Source organism: Manacus candei, unplaced genomic scaffold (genome assembly GCF_025592945.1).
Source record: "Manacus candei isolate 608988 ecotype Guabito, Panama unplaced genomic scaffold, ASM2559294v1 h1tg000052l, whole genome shotgun sequence".
Taxonomy (NCBI): Eukaryota; Metazoa; Chordata; class Aves; order Passeriformes; family Pipridae; genus Manacus; species Manacus candei.
This window is the reverse complement of record NW_026138100.1, coordinates 1712657-1738887: the sequence shown is the minus strand read 5'-3', so window position 1 is coordinate 1738887 and position 26231 is coordinate 1712657. Positions and strand designations below refer to the sequence as shown.

At 39.7% G+C, this 26231-nt stretch overlaps 1 protein-coding gene across 1 annotated transcript in view; it reads left to right on the top strand.

Annotated features, from left to right (window-relative positions):
* Window positions 1-26231, top strand: part of SYNJ2 (synaptojanin 2) — a 70201-nt gene that overhangs the window by 32663 nt on the left and 11307 nt on the right. The window contains exons 5-19 of the mRNA XM_051801549.1: window positions 632-715; window positions 2466-2527; window positions 5522-5618; window positions 8589-8761; window positions 9166-9247; window positions 9463-9612; window positions 9710-9875; window positions 11738-11929; window positions 13992-14076; window positions 15230-15370; window positions 18120-18312; window positions 20079-20237; window positions 20459-20615; window positions 23110-23227; window positions 25031-25249. Coding sequence (XP_051657509.1) covers window positions 632-715; window positions 2466-2527; window positions 5522-5618; window positions 8589-8761; window positions 9166-9247; window positions 9463-9612; window positions 9710-9875; window positions 11738-11929; window positions 13992-14076; window positions 15230-15370; window positions 18120-18312; window positions 20079-20237; window positions 20459-20615; window positions 23110-23227; window positions 25031-25249 — 2078 coding nt within the window. The remainder of the gene's footprint in view (window positions 1-631; window positions 716-2465; window positions 2528-5521; window positions 5619-8588; window positions 8762-9165; window positions 9248-9462; window positions 9613-9709; window positions 9876-11737; window positions 11930-13991; window positions 14077-15229; window positions 15371-18119; window positions 18313-20078; window positions 20238-20458; window positions 20616-23109; window positions 23228-25030; window positions 25250-26231) is intronic.

Sequence of the window (26231 nt, the reverse complement as noted above, 5' to 3'; positions counted from 1 at the left end):
TAAAGAGAGAGCTTGAGGTCTGGTTAGAGAAGGAAATGGGGGGTTTGGAGCCTCTTGCTGTAAGCCTCCTGGAAAAGAAGTAGATCGCATGCTGTTCACTGTATCTCGGAGTGGGAGTGGCAATACTGCTGGTTTGAGTTTTATTTGGACCCTCTGACAAGGCACAACAGTGAAATAAGAAATAGTAAATACAGCAGGAGATAAGCTTATCCCACACCTGACATTACCCATCATCGGTCACAAGGAGCAATGACATTTTGCACGGTTAAGTTTTGTGAGAGAGACAGCGGGAGAGTATATAGCTGGTCTGAGTATCTCCACCAGTAGATCAAATCCATCTTCATTGTGCATGAAAAATTCCTTCCTTCTTGGCAGTGGTGATGTTTTAAATTTTCTCTTGTTTCTGGTGAGTAGTGAATTGAATCTGCTGTGATGACATGAAAGCAAATACACTGTTCTTTGTTCCACTGCCTGTGACACTATGGAAAAGGAGCTGAGCAGTAAGTGGATACAGTGAGATACATGGTTTACTTTTTTTACCCTTTGAGTTCAGTGTCTTTAACTGTCACCTGATGAAGGGGTCACAGACTGATAGATCTAACTGCAGAACTCCTTTATTTTATTTTTGCAGACAATTTACTTGGATGATGACGTCTCTTCTTTTGTGCAGATCAGAGGTTCTGTTCCACTGTTTTGGGAGCAAACAGGGCATCAGGTAAACAAATAATCAAAAAGCCTACTTTGCTTATCTCTCTCTTACTACTTATAATTTAGAATTAACATAAAATTTAATTTATTTATATTTCATTAAATGAGCTACAAAGCTTATTCTGTGAAATGCTGAGCTTTTTCATTTTAGGAAGTTTTGTGTGCTTAGATAGACAGAACTACACCAGACAAATGGCTACAGGTAACTGAAGTTTAACATTTTTGTGTGTTTGAGTGCCTCTACAGGGAACTGTTTGTAAGGGACTATGTCCTAATGTTATAAACTGAAGCTTACAGCAATATCTTTATAACATTTTCAGTTTGATTTGGAATAACCTATTCTTCTGAAATGCCTGCTTGGCTTGATCATACTGACCTCCACAATAAAACTGAAGTATCTACCGATACCAGGAGCTCTGTAGAAGCATGCTGCCTTGAAACAAAATAAAATATCTGGATGGTGTGTTGATTTCAGTCAAAAGGGTGATAATGATCTAACCTGATCTTCTGCAAGGCAGAGATGTAGGATTTCATCAGGAGGTTATTGTGTCAAACTTAACTGTAACTTGCAGTTTATACACAGTTATAAACCCAAATAAGAATCATCCTACCACTCTTTGCATTCTCTTAACAGAGGGATAAGCAACTGAAATGAGTATGCACATATATGTTAGTACAGAAAATGCATCATGTAGTTGGTTTTTTTTAGGTGCTTTAAAGGTTATTTGATACATTTTTAAAAATCATTAAATCTAAACACCGTACTATTCAGAGCTACTGGATTTAGCACAAAAGGAAATGACTAAAGGATTGTTCTTGCGTGTTAGCACCATCCAGTGCAATACTTATTTCTTTTTATAAAGCAAGTCTGTCTGTATGACTGTGCACATCCTGCCCATGAAGTAGCTGTATACAGCACTGTTTTTCTGTATGTTATGAAGCCATTGAGCTTTTCCTCGAGTATTTTTGGCTGGTGAGTAATATCTCTAGTTAAACAGAATTTTCAGCTTTTTAGTAGGTCTGGTTTTTTGCCTAATCTGGATTAGATTATGTATTCTTACTCCTTGGATGTGAGTGTACTGGCACTGGCGTTAGAAAAAATTGCAGAAACCAACCTCATGAAAAACAAAGAAAGATGATGAAGTACAGGAAACAATGCATGATCCTGTAAATACTTAGTAGTGTAGTTTCTGGAAAGGAAAGAAGCCCTCTGCATACTGTAATAACAATAGCTATCATTCAAAAGAAGCTTGAGGCTACTGTTGTTGACATCCATATTAAACGTCCTATTAGTTTGATGGCACAGGATTTCATCCTTCATATATTTGAATGACTGTTCTGATTCTTTTGAAAGAACTCAGGACATACAACCCATGGAACTGGTGTAATTTCAGCCTTTTCTACCAAGACAAGGGCAGTAGGAATGGGCACACAGTACGCTCGTGTGAGGCAGTGTGTGCTATTTGCGAGAGGAAGGTGGCAAAGAAATGTGATTTGTTTGGCCATAAAAAGATGTGTAGGTATCCCTTTGCTTAATGATAATTGTGTTTTCACTTGTAATTGTAAATGTTGTCTAATAAAAGCTGGGGCTTTTGTATTAAGGATATTTTGTGTGGAGGTGGTTGGAGCTAGAGGTATCTGGTGCTGTTAAAAAAGATGTTTTACTCTGAAGGAAAAACAGAGACATCTAGCGATTTAGGACTCTAGCAGTTTAAGAAATTTTTTCTTTTTCTTTTTCTTCTAATATTTTATTTTAGGTTGGTTCCCGTCATCTAAGGCTTAACAGAGGTCTGGAAGCTAATGCACCTGCCTTTGACAGGTAGGTTTTGTTCCGCTTTGGTAGTAACACAGCAGCCTGGCATTTAACCAAGATTCCACAGCTTTGTCTTCCTAGAAAATCCTGAGATAATGTGAAACATCTTTCAGATGATGTGGCCAATCCCCCTGGTGTTGCAGATTATTAAATTGGTTTATTTAATTTAGTCACTTACTTTTGTGCTTTTTCCTTCTTGTTTTCGGTGGTAATTGAATTAATTTCATATTCTGGCTTGTTTCTGCAAAATCTTAGAAATACTAAGTGATATGCAAAAGAAAGGTTTCTGTAACCCTTTGTGAGCAAACAAATGTGAATTTACACTTAAGGTACACATATCATGTGTGCTCTACCACTGTAACCCAGGTAATTAAAGGGTAAACACTGCTTCCACTCCATTTTGGATTTGTTTTTCTCCTCGTTGTTTTACTCCTGTATACAGAAATAGCACTGTCTTATTCATGACCAGTGTTGTATGATGCTGTTATGCTGATGCTTTTCTATTTTACACAAGGACTGGCTTGTATACCTTTTTAAGCCATTAAGACTCTGTGTCAGCTGGAAACTGTAGAAAAAGACATGCATTACCTGATTCCTTTGAATGTCTGACTGTGAAGTGCTGTCCTTTAAGGGCATATTTCCACTGAAATCCATGGGAACAGTGCCTGAAAAGGACATGAAGAATTTGGGCTGTGGGAAATTTTCACCTTGTAAGTGCCATGTCATGTGATAAATTTCTGTTGTGGTTAGGTTTTGGCAGATCGGAGTGTATGTTGATTTTGAATAAGTCCTCTTAATTACTTGATTTCATTTACTGCAACTGTTAGCAAACAGGACATTAGTGACTGTTACTGGTTTTGCAGCACTGAAGACTCTGAATCAGGGCTTAGAATCTTAAGGGACTGGGCATCATAGCAGTCTCTCTTTCAAAGGTTCTTGACCTACATTTTCCAAGCTTTTAGAGCTCTTAAATTCTACTGACTTCAAGTGCCTTTGAGACTCATAGTCTCGTGGCCATCTGGTGCCATGATAACTTGCCCTGCCAGTGTCCCTGAAGCTCCATCTTAGAGGTTTGCATTCCACAGCAGAGATATTTCATGTAAGAGGAAAACAATCATCCTCTTGTACTGCCTGTGAAATTGAGAGTACCTCAGGAAGGAACAACTCCATAAGACCATTTAGCCCTGACCCTAATGCAACTGGTGAATAGCTTTCTTGTCAGAAACATGAACATAGGGATCAACTTGCACTTATTCCTTCTTCCCCTTGTGCCTTTAGATTAGATGAAGTTAGAGATATCTCTGCTTACTGATTTGCAAAAGATAGTCCTTTGAAAATGGGCAAGGAATAAGTGACTGCTTATATGGAAAAATACACTGGAGTTTAACAACCTGCTACAGCTTTTCTGAGAGTGTTAGAGTGGATTTAGCCTGTTACATTTAACCATCTGATAGATTATTGTGTTGAGAAGGCTCTGTGAGAAGTGAATGGTAATCTTGTTAGTGGATATTTTTTCATCCTGTCTCCCTGAGAAATCCTCAGGAAACTTAGCTTACGGTACCCAAATGGGTGACTTGAGCTTCAGTAGTTTCATTGTAAGGAAGCAACTTTGGCAGAGAGGTAGGATCTTGATGCTGGGATCAGAGGGATGCGAATGTATGGGAAGAGTTGGCATACAGCGAACTGGTTGCAGAACCAAGAACATAAATGCCCCAGAAAATATGTTTAACTGTATTTCTTGAAGGCAATGCTGATAACTTCTTTCTTTTCTCTCCTTTCCATGGTTTTCTGTGGGAATTATTTCTGATTAAAGGATGTAAAGGTTCATGCCAGAAGATGTGTGCTTGCTGTTTTTCTGACACTTTGTCATTACATGTAATTTTGCAGCATGTAGTAACTTTTCATATGTGTGACTGTTTATTTTATTCTTCTTGTCTATCCAGCTGCCTCTTAAGTACTACTTACTTAAGTAGTAGGTAGTTGCTTTAGCAATCTGACATAGATACTTCAGAGTATATGTTCCTAAAACTAATCATAAGATATGGTTTAAGTACACACCTATAGTAAGTGCTGGGTATTTATTATTGGTAAAAATGATACCAATAGTTCTGAGTTGAATTGTTTACTGTGTGAAAACAGAGGTGGTGTTTGTACATGATGGAAGTTGGCTTTAAGATCTAGTTGTTTCCTGGTGGACTGGCATGGCTTCTGTAGCACATGCATGCAGACTTGAAAATGATGTATTGAGGGGAGAAGGGGTATCTCTGCATCTGGCTAAAAGCTCTTGATTTTAAAGTATCTAAATGTCAGCTTTGAGAGTTTGGTGGCATAGACTAAAAAAAAACCACTCCACTTTTTGCTCGTCCTATTTTGTGTTTTTCCTGAAGAATCTGGGCCAGACAACTTGGCTAAAAGGATCTTTGGTCTGATCCAGTGCAGCAAGTCTTACGATTACTAACCTTCCTGCTTGATTTAATTAAGTTGAGGTGAATGTCTCAATGCTGTAGTAGCTCAAAGATGTTTGACCTATGACGTGTGTTTGTGCCTTTCTGGCCTTGGCACTGGAGTTCTAGGCCCCATTGCTGCTGCTGACTCTTAGTCTCAGCCCTGCAAGATGCTCGGCAATTCCTGTTGAAGTGTAATACATTTTCCTCTCTTCTTGTCTTTCCCATGCAGTTCCCAGGCTGACAGCCAAGAGGTGGGAGCGTACAAAGGGCAATGTCAAAGCTAACAGTGACATAAAAGATCTGAGGCCTCTTTCCTAAGATGCTTCTTTCTCTATGTACACTACAAAATACTGTATCCCTTAATTGCATACTTTCAACATTTATACTTTAATAATTGATTGCAAGGAAACTGAGGGAGACTTCTGTAGATGATGTTGCTGAAATTATCTGCTGGATGAAACAACCAGTGATCTCTACTTGTGTATTTTGAAAATGGTAGTAGGCAACATAACATGGTTTTGTTTAGTACCTGTTATGGTTACTTTTGCTGTAGGCATATGATGCTTCTCAAAGAGCAGTATGGAAAACAAGTGATCGTTAACCTGTTGGGAAGCAGAGGAGGAGAGGAGGTGCTCAACAGAGCTTTTAAGGTAAAAGCAATAATTTTCTTTTTAACCACTGATTTCCCTTGAGCCTCCATGTTCTTCTGTTTCCCTTCTGGCCCAGGAAGTGATGAATACTATATCTAAAGAAATTATGTTAACTCTTTACTACATTACAGACTGAGAGAATAGTGCTTCTTAGTCTCATGGCTTACTTTCCAGCCCTTCCTTTCTGCTTACTTCTTCATATATTTATGTACGTTCTCTTTAACCAAACTTTAAAAGAAATTGTCCTAATAATCTTAAGAGTTGTTCACCTTTGCAAAAATGAATCCTGGTCAGCTTTGGCAGAGTATGTAGCCACCTGTGCAGTCAGGTGCCTCGTGAATTTGCCAGAACTGCTTTGGGGCCAGGCCCTGAGCCTTGCTCACTGAGCATAGGTATTTAGCATCACTAAGCTGTCTTGCTCTGACAGTAATGGGAAGTAGCTATCTTGCACTGATTGTGTTGGGATTTGTCTGCCTGAGCTCCAGAAGACAGTTTGGTGTATGGCGAGAGAATTTCCTGGCCCCTGAATGTCTCTAGGCACATCTAATACCTGAAAGCAAGGATGTCAGGCCTTGTAGAATAAAAGCTGTGCTGAGTTCTACTGTATTATTCTCCTGGCTAGATTTTTAAAACAGTTATGAACTTAAAGCCACAGGTTGATACTGAGTGGGATTTGCAGCAGTGCAATAGCTGCCTGAATCTGCTGAGTTCTGATGGAAATCTGCCTCCTGAGTACCTGTTGCTTTAGCAATCTGACATAGATACTTCGGAGTATATGTTTCTAAAACTAATCATAAGATATGGTTTAAGTACACACCTGTAGTAAGTGCTGGGTATTTATTATTGGTAAAGAATGATACCAGTAGTTCTGAGTTGAATTGTTTACTGTGTGAAAATAAACAAAATAAAAATTGTAGTTAAATAATGGGGCCTGATTTCTTTCCCTCTCTCTTGGAATAATGTACCTGAGACAAAAGGAGTGTCAAGTTTTTTGTCAGTTTTTCTGTGTGGCCATTTCCTCCTCCTGCAAAATAGCTGGGAAGGACTATCTGCTTCCCCAGTGGAAAGTGGCAAAGTGGAAGTTTCCTCCTGCACAGAATATGGCAAGAGAAAGTGATTATGACTAAAGCTTGCAAGGCAATGACAAAGGTACAGAAGTGAAGTCTGGTCCTAGCTTCTGTTTTCAGCCTCTTACTGAATTTCTGCATGACACAGCCAAACCTCTGTAATGTTTTGTTTTCCCTCTCTTTAAATAGTTTTTCTAGCTTGTTTTGCAAAACACACTGAGATTTAAGGGTAAGAGATAATCACTTCTGAAGGAAGATACAAATACAACATTTCTTGCGAATTTAATACTGATATTTTCTCAAACTCTCACATTCTTGAAGATCATGTTCTGGCCAGTATCATGCAACCAGAAATTAGGTCAGAAATAGGTCATCTCTAGAATAAAGACCTTGCATTTGTTAATTTAATTTAAACAAGGACCTATTTTGTTTAAATTTTTAAACTTTTTGCTTGTTTAAAAAATAAATGAAAGTACCCCGTTAGCTGAAAGAATTTAGATTGACAGCACTGAAAACCAAAGTTTTGTACTCATTCAAAATTACTCCCTCTTGGTCATTTTTTTACCTTCATGTTTTAAGAATTTGATGTTAGGAAAGAATATAGAGTTAATTTTTGCTTTGTTGATTTTAAAGGGCTTGAATTAAAAATAAAGTTCTTTGTAGGGATATGATTAGGAATGCAAGCTTATCTTCTGTCATTAGTTTATTTCTTTGTTTCTCCACCTTTCTTTTGCCTTTATTCCTTCCTCTTCTCTCAACTCTTGTTTCAACCTTAGTAATTCTTGAAAGTATTGGTACAAAATATTCTTGTAATTACTGCTGCTGGGTTCTCCTGATCGGAATGGCACCACTACCATTCATTTATGCAGCATCTGTTACCTGAATCAGCTGTTGCCAGACCAAAAATCAATATTGTTCCCAGTAACACTGTTCCTCCCATAAGCATTCTCTGTAACAAATGTAATTATGTTTACGGTAAAAGCAATGCTGTAATGTAGAGTTGCAAATACTCTGACAATGATTTACACCAAGGCAGTGGGTAAATGTCATCCTCAAATGCATTGCTAGTGCCAGCAGCTGTAAGGGCAAGTTGAAGTGTCAACAGTAACAGTAATGAAATACATTTTACACATCTGTTTCCGAACACTACCTTTAAATTTGCTTCTGCAAGGAAGGCCTAATGGCTTACTTGATACAATTGTGCTGGTGTAGCTGCTGCATGTACGCTTTTAATGTAGTGTCAGATTATCTTTTTCCAGTGTGTGTCACAATCTAAGTGGAAAAAAGCATCCATCTCTTGGGGTGAGACTGTGCAGAAGGGAAAGGAATAGACAAAGGCTTGTTAGAGTTAATCTAATAGTTCTCTCTGGCTTTGTTTTGGAGAACAGGATGTATTATTGTTGTATCTATTACAGATACCTTAATTAAATTTGTGGTGATTATAGAAAATCATGTGAGGTCATTAAAATTGGAGATGAAATAATGAGGCTATTTGTACCTCTTCTTTCACTTTTGCAGTTTACCACGAACTTTTTATAGTACATTTCCTGGGACATAATTCCGATCTTACTCCCCCTCCCTGAGACTGCCTAGAGTGTTACTGTTGCTGTACACCCTCATGCACAGAGGTAGCAGTATGGCTACCACTAGCTAAGGCACAATTCTGATATATACTTTGCAGTTACAGTTTGAGTTCCCCTGCAGAAATTGGGATCTAACAGTCAGGTTTACTTTTGTGAAGAAAACAAACGGGGAACTTTGATTGCTTTTTTCACATCTGGCCTTTCAAAATTCCCTATGAATTATGTAATTAGCAGGGTTTAGTAATGAAAAAAGCATGGTGGTATTAATCCTTACAGGTGGCTTGAGCAGGATGTGTTTCCTTCATTCTTTATCTAAACAGAAACTGCTATGGGCCTCTTCCCATGCAGAAGACACTCCCATGATAAACTTTGACTACCACCAATTTGCAAAAGGTGGGAAAGCTGAGAAACTGGAAAATTTGCTGGGGCCCCAGCTGAAGTTGCATTGGGAAGACTTTGGAATCTTCACAAAGGGCGAACATGTAAATCCACGGTGAGTGTCACTGCCCCTCTGTCCCAGCAGAGCCAGGCACAGTTTGTCCTGGCCTTCCCAGATTTCTTGCTGTGTTTGTACCATGACCGTAAATGACTGTCTTGAAATACAATTTTGAGACAAAGTGTACTCTTGGTGCTAAATGGATTATTTGGCTTAACTGCATCTCTGTTGTTTCAAATCTGCAAATTTACCAGTGCATGGACTTGCTAATACAGTGTTACAGATGTAGTGAAGTAATTAGATGTGTTAAATACATTGTGCACAACATGCTCGCAGCATCAAAATGTGAGTGGGTATATTCAGGCTGAACATTTGATGATCTTCTTCAATCAACTCATGATTAGATGTTATTTTAAAATATACCATTTTTTCCTCCCTCCTCTTGTGTTTGGTTACCGAAGCCTGCAGACAGGTACTTTTCGAGTGAATTGTTTGGACTGCCTGGATCGTACTAATAGTGTACAGTCCTTCGTTGCACTAGAGGTGAGTTTGTCAGAGGACCTTCTGTGGGATATCTGTACTGCATACATTGTTTGTTGCACGGGAAAGACAGGAAAGAGTGCCTAAATCTCAGTTGTGCAAGTCTGTCTTGCCAGCTTTATGATACAGAATGGTGCTGGCTGGGCATAAAGAGCAAAAACACATTTAAGAACAGTATTGTTTGTTTGTTTGTTTTTTGTCTCCTGCACCTAATCCAGATACTGCTTGCTCAATTAGAGAGCCTTCGTTTGAACTCTAAATCTATAATTGAGCGCTTTGTGGAATCCTACAAAGAGATGTGGACTCTCAATGGTCATAATCTGAGCAGGGTATTTAGTGGCAATCGTGCCCTTGAGGGGAAAAACAAGGTAAAGAAAAAAGTCAACTTTCTTTACTTATGAATAAACAGTTTTGCTATATTTACTCTTCAGTGTCACTTGCACTGATGATTCCTGTCTGATGTAGGTTGGGAAGCTCAAGGATGGTGCCCGCTCTGTGTCTCGCACCATTCAGTCGAATTTCTTTGACGCAGTAAAGCAGGAAGCTATTGAGTTGCTACTCATGGGTGACTTCTTCAGGGAGGAATATGCAGACAGAGGCAAGATGCTCATGGACCAGACTGCACTGCTGGGTAAGGCCAGTGTAAATCCTTCACTTTTCTTTTGTATTTGCTTTTAGCTGTCAGATACAAGCAGTTGTATGCTTTTGGGAAAAAAAAAAATCAATAAATAAGCTACTTTCCCACAAATCTATTGTTTAAAACACTGCTTTCAACACTATGACCATAGCACCACTCTCTGCTTATTTCTCATATTTTCCTTTGAACTTTTGAGTATGTTTGTTTGCTATTTGACAGTGATATTCTCTGACAGTTTAGAAGAGTTGGACCAGAGGGGAAGGATTTTAGGGCTATATACCCATATTCCCAGTCTGGTCCTGCCTGAGTTTGTCTTGAGGAAGTCTTTTGAGTTCAGCGTTTTTATCTCTTTATTGTTCTCCTTGCTATTTGCACATGCTTTTAGCCATTTGAATCTTTAGAAGCACATATCAGTTGTATTTTGGTTCATTCTGTGCTTTACTCCAGGTCCCTGATAGTCCACAACATAGACACATTTGTTTACACCAATTTAGAGTAAATGCAACTCTCTCTGAAGAGTTATTTACATGCAAAATGTAGGATAATTTCACCCATAAGCAGTATTGGGTGGTCAGTTTACTTCAGAGCATCATTCAGCACCACTTCAATCCTAGGCTTGTTCCATAACGCAGACCACAAGGAAAATATAGATAGCTTTTCTGTGCCTGACTGCCAATGCAAGTCAGGTAATTAAGATTAAGTTTACTTTGGTCGCTTACACAACAAAAGCACACTGCTAATTTCTATACTCATCAAAAATAAGTGAATATAGCAGTTTCCTGTGAGGATGTCTGACCAGCCTAGAGAGCCATGATAGTGCTAGATTTGGACTGAGGTGAGATTCTGGGCTGCTCTCCGCCTTTCCTTCCATGTTCTAAACTTCTCAGGGCTTCAGTTTAATTTATAACTGGTAATGTGCTTGATTGCTTGTCCTGTTATCAAGAATAAAGCTCATTATCTTCCTACTATCTGATATACTGTTGTGTTTGGGATTTAATATGAAACTAATGACCGAGCAAATGAGTGTATGGTACTTAGTTGCTGGCTGGGTTTAAACCATGGCATGTTGGTAACACACTGATGTTTTTAGTTGTTGCTAAGTAGCGTTTGTACTAAGTCAAGGACTTTTCAGCTTCTCATGCTCTCCCATTCAGAAGGCAGGACGGCTACAAGAAGTTGGGAATGGACACAGCCGTAACAGTTGACTTCAACTGGCCAAAGGAATATTCCTTTCTGTATGCTGTCATGCTTAGTATATAAACTGGGGGAGAAAGCTGACTGGAGACCACTGCTTTGGAACTGGCTGGGCTTTGGTTGGGAAGCAGCGAACAATTGCAGTGTGCATCACTCGTTTTGTGTATTCTAATTTTATCATCAGTATCATTTTCCCCCCCTTTTCTGTCCCATTGAACTGTCTTTATCTCAACTCACTTTTACTCTTGTGATTTTCTCCCCCATTTCACTGCGGGGGCAGGGAGCCAGTGAGTGGCTCGGATAAGCACTACTAAGCACTAGTTGCCAGATGGGGTTAAACTATGACATTGCTGTAGACTAAACTGAAAGGATTATGGGTGATAGAAGAATTTTTTTGCTTATTACTTGAAGAAGTACAGAAAAATGTACAGTGAAAGTGAGTGACCAGCCCTTCACAAGCTTTCAAAGGATTCCTGGTTTCTGGAAGAGAAATTGCTGACATCAACTCCAGTTATCTTGTAGCTATTGCCATTTGTGTTGTTGCTGCTACGGTAATGTCATTATTTCACAGTGACTGTGCTGCTGCTGTCTGCATGGCTTCTGTCCTTTTATAGCACATTCTTCTTTTACACACCTTCTTTCTCTCTCCCCTCTTTTGTCAGTAACTCCAAGTATTTTGAAGGCCATGTCAGAGCGTCAGTTTGAATTTACAAGCTTCAAGCGTGTTCGTGTTGCCACGGGGACCTGGAACGTGAATGGGGGAAAGCAGTTTCGAAGCAACATCCTTGGTACCAGTGAGCTGACAGACTGGCTGCTGGATTCTCCCAAGCTCTCTGGAGTTTCAGAATTTCAAGGTAAGTTTTCACAGTCAAAATGTGCAAGCAGTATTTTCTGTCCAGTGAGTCAGGACACAAGACTTGACCAGACTTTCAAAAGCAGTGCATCTTGGAGGGTATCTTCTCTCAGTTCTTGGGGGAGTAATCAGTTCCTCCATACTTGTGCTGCCTCGCTGCAGAAATGGAATGGTGTGTGAAGGGCTCCTGATAGTCAGAGTATCTCCTGAGTCTATACCATGTGACTGTTTTGAACCTTCAGCAGGTCAATTGTGAGATGTATCTGCTTATTCTGCACCCCATATTTTATTTTCTTCTTCCATATCTCTGTTCATTGTTCTTTATCATGAGAGGGAGCTGCATGCATAGGTACCATCAGAACATCTCCTTGGTCTATATGGAGCTAAACATATCTGTACAATCTGAGCTTGTCTGGAAATGTTACTATCAAAGCCTTCAGACAAAAAGATTTATTATGATAAAGGTGATTTCCTTTTTTTTTTAGTAGTATAGAAAATTATTGTGCTTGTACCTTGCTGAAATTGGCAGCCAAATTTCTTATTTATGCAACAAGGTCAGGTATTGTCATTGATTTACAGATTTTTATGAAGGTAAATGAAAAGTGAACTTTCTGTCACTTAAAAACCGAGTAGTTACAAAACTGTGACAAAACCTGTGCTCTTGTTGTTGGAGTGGAATATTTAGCTTCCTGCAGGTATCACAGGGATAGTTCTGTACCTAATCTTGAAGGTCAGGAATTCATTCCTCAAATCCTTGGCTACTTATACAAGTTGTCTTGTTTGAACCCTTAGTACTTGAGTGATATTTGATTAGGTGCAGACCACTGTCTGAGCAGCTTAGGTAGGTGATTGGTTCAGTCTGTTTCAGAAACACTTTAGATGTGTTAGCACAATACTATGCCCATGATATTATAATTTGTTGAGAGCCTGTCATGTGTTAGCCCTGCCAGGCCTTCCCCTGAGAGAACCAGAGGAGCAGGACTACATGGTACAGGCAGCCATAACATGATAGGTCTAAGCAGCTTTTAGAAGACAAGTGAGTTATGAATGGGCAGAGTTAGGGTACAACCGTGGAAATGTCTGCATTCATGTTAGTATCAGTGCAGTGCCTGCACAAATGTGTAAGTATTCAAAGGCAACTGTCCAAAATTATTAATGGGAAATACATGTGACACTACCTGTCATGTTAAACCAATAAAGGAGGCTAGCTGTCATGGGCTAGTTTCATCTTTGTGTCTACAAAGAGTTGCTGTATATTTCATCTTTCTTTCCATTTGTGCTTTCTGAGTCAGATCTGATGTTTCTCTGCTGTTTAGGTCTTCATGTTGAATCAAGTTACTGTCACCATGGTCATATGACAGTTTAAAAAAAATAAAACCCCTTTAGGCAATGGACAGACCTGATAGGTCAACAGATTTTCTTCACTCTATTATATGAGAGCATTTGATCTTTGCTGTTTTACCAGGGTAACATCCACAGGCCTGGGCCAGGGAAGGGAGGGGTCACTGTGCTCTAGAGTGACCTAACCTTAAGTGCGGGTGATCTAAGAAGGACTTGGAAGAAAGAAGACAAGAAGAAACTTCAAAAGCTTCCTTAAACTAGTAGATAAACTTCCTGAAGGCATTGAGATGGAAGTGACATACTGGTGTGTGGACAATAATTTCAGTTACATAGGAATCAGTGTCAAAAAGGAAGAGCATGTTGGGTAAAATGACAAGCAGGTAAAAATGGTGGGTAGTGGGATGTTGTGGCTTCAGTGATGAGTGGAGTGAGGGAGAGAGAACACTGAATATTTTCCCATCTTGACATTGCTACAATATAATGTTCTGTTCTGAACTGCTTCCTGCAAGAGATGGAGACCAACTGGTGGGAGAAAAACAGGAAAAAAATTCAGAGGAACTGCAGGGGTTGTTTTGTGAGATTAGATTAAAGGAGCTATGAATATGTATAGCTTGGCAGGGGATAGAACTACAGGAAGGATCTCTGACAGAAATTAGAATACAAATCATTAGAAGAAGCAACAAAATAGTAATTCTGATATGACTTTTCCCTCTTGCCAACAGATGATGATAACTGCCCTCCTGACATATTTGCAGTGGGATTTGAAGAGATGGTTGAGTTAAGTGCCGGCAATATTGTAAATGCCAGGTAGGTAAAAAAATCCCTAAACAACAAACACCCAAAACCAACCAAACAAAAAAACAACCAAACAATTCCCCACCCCCTGCAACTCAAACCAAACCAAACCAACCAACCAAAACCCCAACAAAAAGAGCAACATCTTCCCCAAAGAAACCAGCCATGTTCTTTTTTATGGTCAAATGTATAGAATATTTCCTTCCAAGTCTGTTGCTTGTAATCATAGCTGGAAATATGTTTCCCGTTAACAAATGTCACTGGGATGGTGTTGGAAGTGTTCTTTCTCTGTGAACTTCTGCACAGTAGAATACACTGTGTTTTCTAAGTCTCTTAAGTCTTATGTTGGCAGATAAGAATTCTGATGTTTGACATTGATTTAACAGTTGTCCTTAAACCCCTGTCTGATGTTGGAAAAATGTGCTCAGTGACTACAAACACAATTGGCCTTCATGTGGAAATTCTAAAATGAATGAAATGTCTCTGTGGCTAATTGTATTTGTGAAAATTATGACTAGAGAAGGAGTTAAAGGCAAAGCCGGAGCTTGGCATGTCAGCATGTACAGTAGGCTGTTGTGTGTACTGGTCCTTTTGAATCTGAAAGGGAGGGATCCCTGAGGATAATGTTTCCAATGCTGATTCATCAGGCTGGCCAGTTAGTTATCTGTTCTGGGAATGACAACTTACAGCAGTGCTTAGTATGGCTGCAGGGCTGGTGATATATCTGCATGGATTGGTTGAATTTGGAGATAAGAAAAAGCTAAGTCTACAGATGTGGTTGTGAGCACAAGAAATCTTACAAGTCATGAGATTGGTATGGATATTTGCTTTTACAGTTATGATTGCTATAATCAGCTTCCAGTTATCTCCAGTGAATGGGTGTATGAAGAGTCTTGTGAGTGTGGATCTTTCTAACCATAGTAAATAAAATCCCTCACACATCCAGGAGCAGGATAACTGTGTGCTGTTCTTGGGCTCACTGACCCTACTAACTCTGGGCTCGCTTAGGAGGAGGTGTTATCTGTCTCTGCCATGCATCCTACAGCACCTCAAGTTCTACAGCCTAATGGGATGTCTGTAAACCTAAGGCACAGTTAATCTGTTCATTTTATTGACTGTATGTGGTTTGTTTTGATTCCATTAAATGATTTTATGTTTTTTCCAGTACAACGAATAGAAAAATGTGGGGAGAGCAGCTTCAAAAAGCTATTTCCAGGACTCATCGCTACATTCAGCTGACATCAGCACAACTTGTTGGTGTTTGTCTTTTCATCTTTGTACGACCATATCATGTCCCCTTCATCAGGTAAAAAAAGAACTAAACCAAACCAACCAAACAACCAAACAACTTCCCCCCCCACCCCCACCACAAAAAACCCCAACCTGTGTCTTCAGTAACACCTGCTGTTGGAGTGTGGCCAGAGAGCATGGGAGTGATTTTACAGCTTGGTGAGAGTCATGCAGACCTGGATTTTGGTCTCTGCTCCTTGTGGGAGAGAGACATGTTACCAGGAGGCAGTAGTCTGGAGTCCATCATTAGGTATGCTCCAGGTGGGCAGTCAGGGTGGAGCACCTTGTTTGGGTACTGTCTTTCTGGAAAAGGAATGACCTGGACAAGTAAGTCCAAGAGTGTTTGGTGCACCGAATGAAGGCAAGTGCCTTCCTCTGCCTGAAGGGCAGGTTTTACTTTTGAACCCTCCCCTTACTGTTTCCTTACGGAAACAGGTTTAGTTCCAGATCTGAAAAGGATGATTGAAAAGGTGGAAAGGGAGTTGGGGAAAAGAGACCTAATTTTGACCCCTGACATTTTATAGAGTTGAGAGCAAAGAGTATTTGTCTTGAGAGCTATTAAGTGTTTTGCCTCCCAGATGCCACAGAGAACCAGAACTATGTGCCTAGTCAGGAGGGTGCAGAGCTGCAGATCCTCATGTTACTAGCACAGATGACCCTGGAGGGTGACCAAACTCCTCCAAGATTACCCAGCCACAGGGATATCTGCATTAAAATGCCTTTGCCTTGGGCAAGAATTATGCAGGCTATGTGTAAATGGTTAGGAAATGAATAATTAGCCAAAACTATCTTTGAGCATCTGACCATAAAGCCCAGAATGATTCAAACAGTCCTCTCTACTATTAGGGACACTGATCGGCCACTGCATTTTGTGATTAAAATATCAAAAGCTGCCTGTTTCTTCCCTCTGATCTCATATCTACTGAAAAGATCAGAACAGAGCTTGTGTGACATCAGGTGCTGTAGGCCAGGCAGAGGAATGCAATCCAGGTAACTGATGGTCTTGCATTGCCTTCCCAGTAATCTTTCTTCAAAAAAAATTTTTTTTCCTGCTATGAAGCATACCAGAGGAGAAGTGTTTCTCTGTTTTTTTGACTTTTCACCTGGCTTACGAAAAATTTGAGTAATCCAGTAGAAAGTGCATGGTTTAAATGAAAATCAAAAGCAGAACAGTACAGTGGCTCTGAATCAGTTGCTAAAAATTGGATGTAGCCTTTTGAAACTCAAGAGAAAAAAGGAAGGGTTTGATTTTAGTGACTAAGTTTCACCATTTAATGCAAATGCACTGTTATGTGTTACGTGAGCATAATCAAACCTAACCTGTATGCTTGCGTAGTTGTCCCATATCTAGAAAAAGAAAACAAAGATGATCAGAAGTGCAAAAAAAGGCTTCTGTGCTTGCAGAGATTGAAGAGATTTAGACATAAGATAGAGAATAGAGAAATAAAATGAGACAGTAGCTGAAGTTTATACAGCAGTGAAAGGATTGATGAAATTCAAGCAGTGAATTTACAGTGGGTTGTCTCAGCATAACCTTTGCCGTGAATGCAAATCAGATGAATATCAATCAGGAGTTGGGTAGGCAGGCAGCAGGAAGGGAGGACTCTTTAGAGTGAAAAGCCTGAACATGTGCTTCTTTCAGAGTGCTTAAATCCCATTGTTTCAAGGAAAACTTAGATGTTCTTCCTTTGCCTCCCTGAGGGTGTCTTCTGGTGGTGTCCTACTGTGAGGAAAAGACAGGAAATTAAAGAGGGAGAAGAAAGATACAAAAGATGGGGGAGGAAGAGAGAAGAAAATGAGAGGCATGAGGAACAGGACCTGTAACATCCGGCATCATCTAGATCGTGAATTTCTGAGAATACTTCAAATGAGACTTAGCAGTTTTCTGCATGCCCCTTCTAAAAATCAGTAACATTCTAGCCCAGATCTACTTGACTTCTCTCTGGAAAGTAAAATTTTCTCACTGGGAAGTACAGGCATGATGCTGGGGTTGGTTACAGCAATGATCTCATCATTTACTTATCTGATCAGACAGCCATGTTGGATATCTGGGAGAAATTATCCTGAGAGCAGGTAGTCTTTTTACCAAGTTATCTTTCTGTAGTAAAGTGTATGCTACATTGAAATACTAAGTAATTAACAACATAGAGACCCTAAGCAATTTGTCATGAGTACAGAACTCATTTAGGAGTTAGACATAAATAGTTGTATCCAATAATCACTGATTGTATCACATCTGATTTAATAAACTATGGATTATGATCTATTGCTGTTTAATTGAATGAAAAATCCATCATGAACTGTGAAGTTGGGTTCCAATACATATGAACACTAATTAATTTTTTAAATGTCTGAAAAGCAGATTCTGCTATGTTCAAAAGTAAAAGGAAACATAACGGTAAATTTAGTTATTATCCTTATTTTAAGGATCATGGTAGAGGTAAACTTGAAAAGTATATTCTGTAGAAATTCCCAGTATTTCAGAAATCAGGTCTTGCTGGTCTGTTTGGAAGGGACAAGTAGAGGAGGAAAATCTTTTCAAATAGTTTTATTTCTGTACTATTGTATTATACTTAATTTGAAACATAAGTACTTGAATATCATCAAGAAACTAGAAGATGTGCTTAAAAGCAGCAAGCTTTCTGGAGGGGAGAAAACATGGTGTTGTAAACTGGCTTTTCCTTTATGTTGCAGTCAAAGTTAATTGAATGTTTGTCCCTGCAGTCCTTTACTCTGTTCTCTTTCTATTTTTTTTTTTAATCCAGGGATGTAGCAATAGACACTGTGAAAACAGGAATGGGAGGAAAAGCTGGAAATAAAGGGGCAGTGAGCATTCGTTTTCAGTTCTATAGTACCAGTTTCTGCTTTATATGCAGTCACTTAACTGCTGGGCAGACTCAGGTGAAAGAGAGGAATGAAGATTATAAAGAAATCACACAGAAACTCAGCTTCCCAATGGTAAGTGTAGATGTATGTATGCTAAAAGCACTGGAGATAAGGCTGGTGTCTTTACATTGTGAAAGCTGGCCTCAGGATGTATTTGGTGACAGGTCATCAAAGAATTCATCTCAGTGCCACAGAGAATGGGAATAAAAGAAAATGATAAAAAAATGTTAAAAAAAATACAGTAAGGAACTGCTTCACAGGAGACTAGATACCACCCAGTATAGCACTTGCTTTACAAAAGTATTACTCCTTTCAAAATTTGAGTTACTGCAGTGCTTGAAAAGTCCTCAGCTATGCACAGTTTTCAAGTCAATCTTTCAAAATAATGCAATTTAATTGAGGCATCTCTAAGGCATCATGGATAAGATCTAAGTGACTGGTTAGAGCCGGAGAGCATGATATTGATAGCTCTTGCTGGCACTAGTTAGAATTCCTGAAAGACCATCCATGCTATTCAGTACACCAGTGCTTTAGCTGCTCCTGCTCGGGTATGATATACCAGTTCTTGGTCACTGACATGGTACTTTTCATTCCTTTCATTTTGTCCTCGTGAATGTGTCAGCGTCAAGGAACTGCTGGCTTTTCTCAGAGTGTGGCAAATAGGCACTATTGGTCTGTATGAATAACTTTTCCCCTAAATTGTGTCAAATCAATCACCCTAGTTTTTTATTTCCAGCTTGTCTCCTCAGACCAGTAGATAACCCATGGGATTTGATAGCAGTACTCCTTTGGTTCCCTTAATGTTGATTGCTTTAATTTCCACAATACTTCCTTTCTTGGACCTCTCCAGAGAGGTCCTAAGCCGGAGGTGGTGGTGGGGGGGGGGGAGGTTGGACCAGTTTTTGTATTCTGGTTAGTCAGCAAAAAATGGCATTTAGGTTGCAAAGCATAAAATTTTAACTTCCTGTTGTTTGCAAGGTTTAGAGGCTTGGCACATGCAGCATATCAATCAGTTGGTTTATGTAGGAGCTAATACTGACAGACTGGACGTCCTGCATAGACGATCTGTTCCAAATGGCCATAAAGTTGTGTTTGTGGTAGTTTTTCCTTCTAATACCTTATTAACTATTTGATGTCCTTTACATCTGCAATAGCTAAACGTACCTTGTGTGTATAACGCATATAAAGAGTGCCCTCTAGTGCTGTGACAGCAAGAGCTCCGTAACGTTTCCCTGATAAACGTCTCAGGTTTGGAGGTTTATAGCTTAACTGGGGAGGGGGGGGGGGGGCGGAGTGAGGGAAGGGGGAAGACTGGTTAGAGGACAGGATACTAAATTTAGATCTGGAGTGAATTTTCATTGACGCTTTATTTCAATGCATTTATAAAATTATGACGTGCACATAAGATCAAATTTGGAGCTTGTTCTTACTCAGGAGCTTTGTTGCTGAATGTGCCTTGGTAGCAGAAATACATTTGCTGTTATATTTAGAATATGTAAATATATACATGTGGAATGTGTTAGGGAAACAAACATATATTTTAAATATTCATGACGGCCAAATTGTGAATATAAAGCTGGGTTCCAGCTTAGACATACTTTCAAGAAAGAAGGGTCAGAGTCTGATACTCTTGTTTACAAAATTCAGCTCAGCAGGATGCCAAAGACAGTGAAGGAACCATTCTATTTTACCACAAGATGAATTTGAACAAATAGAATGTGACAAGTGGGTCTACTATTTAGTAACTCAGAGAGACTGAGTTGTACATTTCAGTGCATTTTAAAGGTATTTTCATGAATGTCATTTAACATTAACGGTATTCTGTACCTCTGAACTAGGGGCAGAGCATGTTCTCACATGACTATGTCTTCTGGTGTGGTGACTTTAACTATCGCATTGATCTAACATACGAAGAAGTCTTTTATTTTCTCAAACGTCAAGATTGGAAGACACTTCTGGAATTTGATCAACTGCAACAGCAAAAATCCAGTGGAAAAGTAAGGCAGTATATCTAATGTTCTTGAATACCTGCATATTGTCTTGCCCTTGTTCCTTGAGAGAGTGAAGAAGTTGTGTTTTCAGACCCTTGTTTGTAGCACGTGAATGTAACACTTTGTTTAAAACTCAGTATGTTATTTGTTTGCAAAGAAATTGATACTTCAGAATGGGACCTACCTCAGCTGTAACTTAATCAAAGAAATATTATTTATTTTAATAGATTTTTAAAGACTTCCATGAAGGGACTATTAATTTTGGACCAACATATAAATATGATGTTGGCTCAGAGGCTTATGATACAAGTGATAAGTGCAGAACTCCAGCATGGACTGACAGAGTGCTTTGGTGGAGAAAGAAACTGCCTTTTGAAAAAACAGGTGCGTAGAATCTTTCCTCCTTCTTTATCTGATTGTCCAACTCTGCTCTGCAGTGGTGCGGCCTCACCTTGGATATTGTGTGCAGTTTGGTCCTGCAATATAAGAAAGTTATTAAGCTATTAGAGACTGTCCAAAGGAGGGCAACGAAGATGGTGAAGGGCCTTGAGGGGAAGCTGTATGAAGAGCAGCTGAGGTCACTTGGTCTGTTCAGCTGGAGAAGAGGAGACTGAGGGGAGACTTCATTGCACTCTACAACTTCCTCATGAGGGGAAGAGGAGGAGCAGGCACTGATCTCTTCTCTGTGGGGATCAGTGACAGGACCCAAGGGAATGGCCTGAAGTTTTGTCAGTGGAGGTTTAGGTTGGATATTAGAAAAAGGCTCTTCACCCAGAGGGTAGTTGTGCACTGGAACGGGCTCCCCAAGGCAGTGGTCACAGCACCAAGCCTGACAGAGTTCAAGAAGTGTTTGGATGATACTCTCAGGCACATGGTGTGACTCTTGGGGATGATCCTGTGCAGGGCAAAGTGTTGGACTTGATCCTTGTGGGTCCCTTCCATCTCAGCATATCCTGTGATTCTGTAATTGGAAAGTTGTTTTAGAATTCATCCAGAATTAGTGAATGGTGCTTTATTAAAGCAGATGTTCCTTCTGTTTCACTGGATTAACTTGCAGAGATAGAAAAAGCCCTTTCTTCTTGAGTGTGTGAAAAAAGGCTTCATGCTACAGATCAAAAAGGTGCTGGGAGCTCACTGAAGAACTGAAAACAAATCACCTGTAGCAATGTAGAAATTATTCTGTTGTTTTCAGCAGAATCATTAGTGTGCATGAAGTTCCTGTCTTATAATGGCTAGATTGTTATAACTGCTGTCCTCAGTAGATGTATAAGCAGTTTTCTGTAATTTCTTCTGTCTTGGTAATTTTTAGGAATATTTCTGCTGGCAATTGGGGGAGATTTCATTAATTAGTGCTTACAAAGTACTTTGAGATCATGAATGGCCAGCACAACAGAAGGCTGTTTTCACTTGTTATTCAAAAGTTACAGTTACAAAATAAGAAGTATTTCTTTGCATATCCAGGGACAGTTTTCATAACCATTCTCTCAGACTGTGAAAAATCTGTGCCCCGATGTTTCTAAATTTGAATGAATTCATATTAAAAGTGTAATCACTGGAGAATTAATTTGGCCTATCCCTGCAGATGTGATTTTTCACATGCCTGGGAACTTCTGCTTGGAATTTAAGTCATACCATGATTATGTTAAGTGTAAAAACTACAAAGCAAAAATAGGGCAATCAGAGAGTACATATCAATGGGATACAGTTATGCACTCTTATTTAAGGAATGAAAAACAAAGTAAAATGAGGAGCTTAAGCCATTGATAAGAGATGCAATCTGGGAAAAAAAGCTGTGTGAGACATAATAAGGAAGTTAAGACAGCCCTCTTGTGCTGACTGTTTTCATTTTAGAGAAGGAACACCCTTCCGCATTTTCGATGCATATTCCTTATTTTGTATGGCAAAGCTTGCCCCTGGGGGACTTTAGTATTTGGAATACACACAGAATGTAGGATCTAACTAGCTGGTCTGCAAGAGTCAAGGCAGGTTCCTTTCTTTAGAGCTTGTAGGCCTCTCACAGCTATTTCACACGGGTATATTACTGACCCCTTATCTGTTCACCCAACTTCCAAGCCCTGCAAAGCTTTTCTTAGTTCACTACTAGAGTTCCTCTCCTTTACTGCTGGTGGCAAGGCTCTTCTGCCTCTCAGTTCTAATTGTTTTGTGTTGCTTCTTCTTACTGTTATAGGCTAAAAGCCTACTTGCTTTCTGAGAAAGAAGTGTAGCCCCAGTGTGAGTGATTCGGCAGAAATGCCATATTCCATATTAACTCATTTTCTGCTCGACAGAAAAGAGATAGTTATCCGTTTGCCCAAACAGTGACCTAAAAACTTTCCTGTTATTAACAATAGAATACCTCACTCTAGCATAATGTCTGGAGCACTTTCTGTCACCTTAATGCATTGCAAAAGAAGTATTTGGGGACTTGATGTGCATGGGTTTGCTTTCTCCCACCTCTTGTGTGTTATTTCTCCAATACCTGTGTAATATTCAGATTTGCAATGTCATTTCCAAGTACAATTTCCATGCTCAGTAATGGGACAGGAGGCAAAATACTAATAAGACTCTATCAACCCAGAAAAGAGAGAGAGTACAGGTAATTAATTGGGTGACATTCAGGTCAACCATTTTGCAAGTTTCTTATTCTAGTGATCAGCTGTCTTGGTTGCACTCCCAGTCCTTTCTGTATTTTTTCATTCTAGTCCCTAATTTGTAAATCTTTTAGGATAAAAGCTCTTCCTGGAATGTTATATACAAGAACAAAAAAAAACCCACCTCCCACTACTTGGGTCTGTGAAGAGCATTCTTATAAAATAGTGTTTAACTGTTAGTAAAACTAGCTTTGAGTGAGTTTTAAATCATGTTTTGTCCTGCACAGCTGGAGAGATCAATCTTCTAGACAGTGATCTGAATGGTGATACTAAAGTGAGGCACACCTGGACCCCTGGAGCCTTGATGTATTATGGGAGAGCGGAGCTGCAAGCATCAGACCACAGGTAAAGTCCTATGCAAACAATCAGAGAAAGGACTGCCAGGTTAGATTGTGTCATACTGAATTACACCTTCAGAGTGAGGGGCCAAGTCTAATTATAACAGGAATTACACCCTTATTCTGTGTTCAGTACCTGTTTGGTGGGGTTTTTTCCCCTCATAGTGGGTTTTATACCAGGGTGGCAAGTATCTATAGTCATGTATTTATTTTTGTTGCACTGTGATCTCAACAAACACTGGATAAGTTGCAGCAACAGGTGTAGAAAACAGGGCTTTCTGTTGCTTGGTTTCAGAAAGCTCTGACACCTCAGGAAGCTGCTCTGATGGACTTCCATTCAGCTTCCTGCAGGAGAGGAGGAGGTTGGGACTGTGTGACCTGAACAGGTGTAAGACAGGCCACATAGGGCCAGGTTTGACCTCTTCACAGTAGTCAAGTGTGGGTCTTCTGCACCTCCCTTAAAAATGGAGATGGGAGAAGGAAGAAAAATCAAAGACCAGTGCTTCTGGTTGATCCATATCATTAACTTCTCTTTAGGGATATGATGACCTTTCTTTGTTAAACTTGTTCTCTGCTTCACTTCTGAGAAACAAATTTGGTAATAAATACGCTTTGAAAGGTCCCTTCCATTCAGAGTAATATTTGTCTCACCCCTTGCATGCCCTGTGGAAATGCTACAATATTGTTCCTCCTAGCAGTGCTCATTGACCCCCAGGAGCTGTCTCTGTGCTTCTCATAGTGCTCTTGCATGCAAGGACTGTTCTGTATTCCTCCAGCAATGGAAGAACATGCCTCTTGCAATCAATTTATCTGTGTCAAGGCTTTGACATTGCTGTGTTCCAAAAAGCACAGTGGAGCTACTGCACTCATTATACAGGACCCTGAGGATGCAATCTGTGAAACATGGCTGTTATACATGGCTTTCTGTTTCAGCAAACTTGGTTGCAAATACTGCTTTTTAATTACAGTCAGCAGGTTTTCTTTCCCAAAGTCTGTGCTAGAAAAAGGGCATAGCTGTATCTTTGTGACATATGGAAATGCATTATGATTCACAGTGCTTAAGGAAATAGTAATGCTTCCTATACATTTTTCCCCTTTACTATCCCTTTCTAGCTTTGCTATTGTTGCTTTCTTATGCCCTGGTAATAAGTATTCAAGAGCCAGGTCTATTAAAACTAGGAGGCAGCAATTTTAACATAGTTATAAGAGCAGCCATTCCCGTTACTGCTCTGTGTGTATGTGCAGGTGGAAATCTGGGAATGTGGATTGCTTCCACTGAGATGAGTTTTACTCTTTCAGACAGCTCTCTCAATTTTATTCAGATCTAACACACAGAGAGGTAATTTGTAAGAAACGGCTCAAGAAGCAAGTTTGCAGCCTTGGCAGCTCATAATGATTGACATATATTTGCTACATAAAAACATTATACACTTAGAGTACCTTGTCCTTAATTTTTGGAAGAAGATATCTTTATGTGGCCTTCTCTAACAGAAAATAATATATTTCCATGCTGATCTATAGAGGTTTTGGGACACAGCTGTTTGATAATGAGCGAAGTATCCTGGTATTTTTAGTCTGCGGGTTTGCCAAAAGTGCTACATACAACTGTTATTTAAAATCCTTTATGGTGTGTCCTCACTGTTATATTGAGGTAATGCAGGGCTGGGAAATATAATTAATAGTGCTCAAGGCATGATCTTGACCACTGCAGGAAAAATGAAGCTTACCTGCCCTACTTCTTGAAATAGACTTTAGATTTATATAAGCATTTCTTATTTTTAAATAAGCATTTTTCCTTTGTTTCACGTAGGCCAGTGTTAGCTATTGTAGAAGTGGAAGTTCAGGAGGTTAATGAAGCTGCCCGTGAGAGTGTTTTCCGGGAAGTGTCATCTTTCCAGGGACCACTGGATGCCACAGTAGTGGTAAATCTGCTATCACCAACACCTGAAGAGAAAAATGAATTTCCTGAGGACTTGCGCACAGAGCTTATGCAAATGTTTGAGGATTATGGCACTGTTGTTCTGGTTAGGTAAGTTTGGGATCTGAAATGGCATGTTATCTATTAAAAGCACAGACTAGAAAATCTCTTTTGTCCTGACAGAGTTAACTTTGTTTTGGAAGGTACTATGTTTAATTCCTTTTCTGCATGTTGAAATCTTCATTAGAAATGTAATACAAATGTTTTGAATACCTTATACCTCACAACAACCTGTTAAAGAAATAGTCTAACAGCTCTTGGCTGAGTGGAAGAGAATTTTATTCAAGACAGCATCATAAAGCAGAAGCTTTGATGTAAATTAGCACCTTTAGATTCAGGCCTCACTTCCATGCATTTCTGTTTCTGGTGGGTCTTTGGGCCCTGCTTTACCTCCTCTGAGGAGATCTACTCTCTTCCACAACTCTTTCACACTCAGTAGGATTTCCTGGCTGGGTCTCCTTTCTGTTGGTGGTCTACTGCTGTTTTGATAATAGTACAGCTTCTTGCAGTGCTGTCACGTGCTGTGTTTGAGAGGGAGAGTGTGATACCTTCTGGCAGAGCAGCTTAATTTCATTCTGATTGATTCTGTACAGGGCTCCAGCACAGCTATGAGACTTCTGTTTTGAGAAATACAGGCAAAAGACCTAACAGTTGAACACCACCAGAAACTTGTTTATGTTGTATTGGATCCATTTATTAATGGAGAAAGCTGATAACCTGTTGTTGTGTAGTTTTGTGAAGTACCAATATTAACTGAGGGTTCAAAAGCAGCCCTGCAGGAACAGCAGCATCACCTTGCTTGTGAAGAAAATGAGCAAGAAAAGAACATGCTTTGGTGGTTTTGGTTTAGTTCGTTTTAATTGCTTTAGATCTTGGTGGTATACTAGTCTTTGGGAACATGTCCTCTGAGGTGAAGGGTATGCAGAACCATAGAAGTCAGTACAGAGGGAGTGTGGATATTGGACTGGGTGCCCCGTCAACAGCTGTTGGGATGTTTGTACTGCTGCTTTAGGAGCACACGAGGGAGGAAGGG